This window comes from Epinephelus moara, chromosome 22 (genome assembly GCF_006386435.1).
Source record: "Epinephelus moara isolate mb chromosome 22, YSFRI_EMoa_1.0, whole genome shotgun sequence".
NCBI classification, from domain to species: Eukaryota; Metazoa; Chordata; class Actinopteri; order Perciformes; family Serranidae; genus Epinephelus; species Epinephelus moara.
The window spans coordinates 39,586-44,585 of NC_065527.1; the positions used below are offsets into that span (position 1 = coordinate 39,586).

General features: G+C 41.6%; 1 protein-coding gene across 3 annotated transcripts in view; it reads left to right on the plus strand.

Annotated features, from left to right (window-relative positions):
* Positions 1-3,240: 3,240 nt before the first annotated feature.
* LOC126384195 (clumping factor A-like) overlaps positions 3,241-5,000 on the plus strand; it is a 39,668-nt gene continuing 37,908 nt past the window's right edge. For all 3 annotated transcript variants that reach the window (XM_050035150.1, XM_050035151.1, XM_050035152.1), the window contains exon 1: positions 3,241-3,374. In XM_050035150.1, coding sequence (XP_049891107.1) covers positions 3,364-3,374 — 11 coding nt within the window. In that variant the 5' untranslated portion in view covers positions 3,241-3,363. The remainder of the gene's footprint in view (positions 3,375-5,000) is intronic.

Here is a 5,000-nt window from a genome sequence, read left to right on the forward strand (position 1 = left end):
CAGCCAGTTAGCCTCCGCTAGCTTCCCAGCTAACGTTAGCCCCGGCTCTCCGTTTGGATCCAACCGGAGCACCGAGCCCTGGTTTGTTATTCAGGTTAAAGTGGGAAGAAGCCGCGGGTTTGTCGGGCAGCTGAGTGAAGTTGAGTGAAGTGGAGCCTGTGGAGGAAACACCGGGAGCGTCTGGATCTGGTAAGGATGCCATCCGGACGCCTCCCTTGGGAGGTGTTTCGGGCATGTCCAACCGGGAGGAGACCTCGGGGCCGCCCGAGGAGACCTCGGGGCCGCCCCAGGACACGCTGGAGGGACTACATCACCCGGCTGGCCTGGGAACACCTCAAGGTTCCCGCAGAAGAGCTGACGGAAGTGGCTGGGGAGAGGACTGTCTGGGCTTCTTTGCAGAGGCTGCTGCCCCCGCAACCCGGACCCAGATAAGCGGAGGACAACGAGTACGAGTACAATTTGTTTCTCATCTCTTGGTTACCTTGTTAAGCTTCCTTATCCATGAAAATATTGGTTTTAATATTTTTGGTGTGGGCCTCTGGGCCTTTTTTTGTCAGTATACCCCTCAATTAAATTAAAAATGGTAAAATGAACCTCAAGAGAATCATATAAATAAACAAAAGGTTGTTGTGTTACCTGACTATTACTGAGGGATATTAGAACACATCTCTTGAATAAATTTGTTTTATTTATTTTTCATTTTAGTATTATTAACTATAGTAACATCTATGGTGTTATGGGTCAGTTTCGACCCATATATATTTTCTTCAAGAAAAAGGCAAAAAGGCAAACTGAGAATCCCCTAAAGCTCACATGATTGGGTGAGGAGCTGGCTGTCAGTGTGTTGGCTGACAGTGCACTCATGATTTCAGTTTTGGCTCTAATTATTTCTTTATAATCTTATTTTTATAACAACACAAAGGTCATAATTTCAACCAGAGCATTTTATAATTTAGTGAAAAGCATTTTTTTTTTGTTTTATTTTGTTGAAATAGAGGTTCCTGACAAAGTCAAAAAGCCTTGATGCAATAAACAAATTTATGTGGTTCTTTTATGCATTTAAAACTTAAAACGGGTCGATGCTGACCCTAACACAGGAGGAAGGTTAAAACAAAATCGTTAGCCAATCACATGATCTGTAACTAGTCTCATGTTGTTCAAGTAATTCTTTGTAAAAAAAAAAGCCTTTTCCTGTTCCAGCAGCTCATGAACCTTTGATACAGCGACACAGTCTTCCTCACCTTTTTTAGACTTTCTTTGAGTAGACAATACACAGTAGTGTAGAGGATCCAGTAGACCCGAATTCTCAACCCATCAAAGATCTCTAAAAGTGTCATCAACCCAAACTTCAGCAACACATCTTCATATAAGACTGAAATATATTAAAAAAATGTCTATATTGATTTGAAAAAGACTGGAGGGTCTTCAGGGTCCTGGAGGGTCTTTAGGTTCCAGAAGGGTCTTTAGGATCATGGAGGGTCTTTAGGGTCATGAAGGGTCCTGAGAGTGCTGGGGGGTCGTCAGGGTCATGAAGGGTTTTCTGGGTCCTGGAGGGTCTTTAGGGTCCTAGACGGTCTTCAGGGTCATGAAGGGTTCTTGGAATCCTGGGGAATCTTCAGGGTCCTGGAGGATCGTCAGGGCCATGGAGGGTCCTCGGAGTCCTGAGGGGTTCCTCTTGCTCCTGGAGGGTCTTTACGTTCCAGAAGGGTCTTTAGGATCATGGAGGATCTTCAGGGTTATGAAGGGTCTTTAGGATCCAGAAGGGTCTTCAGGGTCATGAAGGGTCCTCAGAGTCCTGGGGGTCTTCAGGGTCCTGGAGGGTCTTTAGGATCATGGAGGGTCTTCAGGGTCATGAAGGGTCCTGACAGTCCTGGGGGGTCTTCAGGGTCCTGGGGAGTCTTAAGAGTCTATTCGTTTGTTTCTAGTATTTAGAAATAATAGTTTTATTGCCTTTATTTTTCTTATCTCTTTTAACATTCTGTCTTATCATTCTGTCTGTGTTTTGCTTAACTTTACCTCAGTTTGAGCTTAATTTTGTCCTGCTTTTGTTTGCCCTCACTGTTGTGACTCTCTTGCTATATATTCCTGCGTTTGCTTTGTTTGTCAAAGCACTTTGTAAACTTTTGTTTATAAAGGTGCTATATAAATAAAGTTATTATTATTATTATTATTATTATGAAGGATCCTCAGGGTTATGAAGAATCCTCTGGGTCCTGAGGGGTTGCTCTGGGTCCAGAAAAGTCTTAAGGATTGTGAGGGGTCTTCAGGATCCAGAAGGGTCTTTAGGATCCTGAAGGGTCTTCAGGGTCATGAAGGGTCCTCAGAGTTCTGGAGGTCTTCAGGGTCCTGGAGGGTCTTTAGGTTCCAGAAGGGTCTTTAGGATCGTGGAGGATTTTCAGGGTCACGGAGGGTCCTGAGAGTACTGGAGGGTCTTTAGGGTCATGAAGAGTCTTGAGAGTGCTGGGGGTCTTCAGGGTCATGAAGGGTTCTCAGGGTCATGAAGGGTCCTCTGGGTCCTGAGGGGGTCTTCAGGAACGTGTAGGGTCTTTAGGGTGCTGTAGGGTCTTCAGGGTCACGAAGGATTCTTGGAATCCTGGGGGATCTTCAGGGTGCTGGAGGATTGTCAGGGCCATGAAGGGTCAATCCGTCTTTGATTTAAAATCTGGTCTAAACTGTGTCCTTAATCTGTCTTTGATTTAAAATCTGGTCCAAACTGTGTCCTTAATCTATCTTTGATTTAACATCTGGTCCAAACTGTGTCCTTAATCCATCTTTGATTTAAAATCTGGTCCAAACTGTGTCCTTAATCTGTCTGTGATTTAAAATCTGGTCCAAACTGTGTCCTTAATCTGTCTATGATTTAAAATCTGGTCCAAACTGTGTCCTTCATCTGTCTATGATTTAAAATCTGGTCCAAACTGTGTCCTTAATCTGTCTTTGATTTAAAATCTGGTCCAAACTGTGTCCTTAATCTGTCTATGATTTAAAATCTGGTCCAAACTGTGTCCTTAATCTGTCTATGATTTAAAATCTGGTCTAAACTGTGTCCTTAATCTGTCTTTGATTTAAAATCTGGTCCAAACTGTGTCCTTAATCCGTTTTTGATTTAAAATCTGGTCCAAACTATGTCCTTAATCTGTCTTTGATTTAAAATCTGGTATTAAACTGATTGTTGTTCAGACAGACGGGTGGTGGTCTGAGGAAGGAGGAGCTAAGGAGGGGAGGAAGTGAGGAAAGGAAGGAGGAGACAGTGTGGGTATAAAAAGCTGATCTCCTTCAGTCAACTTCAGAAACTCAACATAAACTCTGAAGCTTCATCACATTTAATCTTTTTTTTCCTGATCAACAAACAAAAACAACAAAATGCTGCGACGGTGAGTATTTTTTATTCTTTTAATTTACTTTATTTAATTTATTTAAACTGTTTGACAGACTTTACTGAAGTGTATTTTGGTTCAAACGACCGAAGAATCAAACGTTCAAATCAAAGCTGCTGAAACATCAGGAACATTCACAGTTCAGAAACTTTATTAATGTTTATGGAAATTTTATCTTTATGAAAGACTTCATAGATACCAATGTAACTTATTAAAATGTATTGCATTTTATGAAATGCTTTATAAACGTTGATGAAACTTTATAAACTTTATTAAATCTTTATCAACCTTTATGAAACACTTTATAAAATGAAATACATTTCAAATAAAATGTAAGAGCTGTTTAATGAAACTGATAGAGGCTCTGTCGTTGTGACTGTGACATAATAATGAGGTTAAATGTTGCTGTGATGTCTAAACACTTTGTGCTGTGAGTTAACGACACCTGATGACTAATTAAATCATCAGATGAGCTTTGAGTTGTTCTCTGCAGCAGACGGACATCAGAGCTCAGATTTGATTTGTAAAGCAGCAGTTCTTCTTTTCTGTATTTGACTCGTCTCTCGTCTTTCTCAGTGAAACCACAAAGCTTTTTTCTTTCCGAGTCTTTGAGGACCTGCTTTTTTTTTTCGTCCTGCAGCTCGTTCGTCTCGTTACGTCCTGAAGAACAGAAGCTTTGTGGGGGTTTTTTCTCTGAGGAGGAAACACAAAGAAATGCAGTCATTAACCCTTCAGGCTTCACCGACCTGCTCCACAACACACCGCACATTTTTTCACCTGACACCTCTTTATCCCTTCACTTCATTCTTTTTGTCTTCCTCAACCTCCGTCATTATGTTTTTCTTCTACTTCCTTCTTTACTTTGTCTTTACTGTCTTTTATTTGTCTGACATTCTTCACCTGACACCTGATGTTTGTCCTCCTTCACTTCCTTCAGTCTCTTCCCTTCTCCTGCCTCGTCTTTACTGTCTTTATTTTATGTTTTTCCTTGTCTTCAATGTCTTGACTTTATTTTATTTATCTAACGTCCTCTTCAGTTTCTTCATTTTGTTAATTTGATTTATTTCATTTCATTTCATCTTATTTTGTTTCCTCAGCTTTCTTTACTTTCTTAATTGTATTGTTTAATTTTATCGTCTCTCTTTTCTTTCTTGATTTTTAATGTTCTTTACTTCATTTTATTGTCTTTATTTTTTTTCCTCAGCTTTATTTGACGTTCTCTACGTTGTGACCTCCGTCAGGTTTAAACTAATAACACGTGTTCATGTGTCTGCAGCTCATCAAACTATTGGACCAATCATCTTATTATTCAGTGTCTGACCGTCAGCTCATCCACGTCCCGTTTGTTGTTGTCATCACTGACTCCGCCCCCCTCTTAACCAGCCAGGAGGGGGCGTAACTTTCCCACAAATCATCTCTGCTAACCCCTAACACACCGACACGCCTCACACCAACACGTATCATGTGTCACCGCCACACCGTCACACAGTCATAATGTCACGTCAACACGCCGACATGCCTCACATCGACACATCTTCACACCGACACGTCGACACACCTCACACTGACACACCGACACACCATCAGCCGACATGCCTCGCACCGACACGTCGACACGCCTCA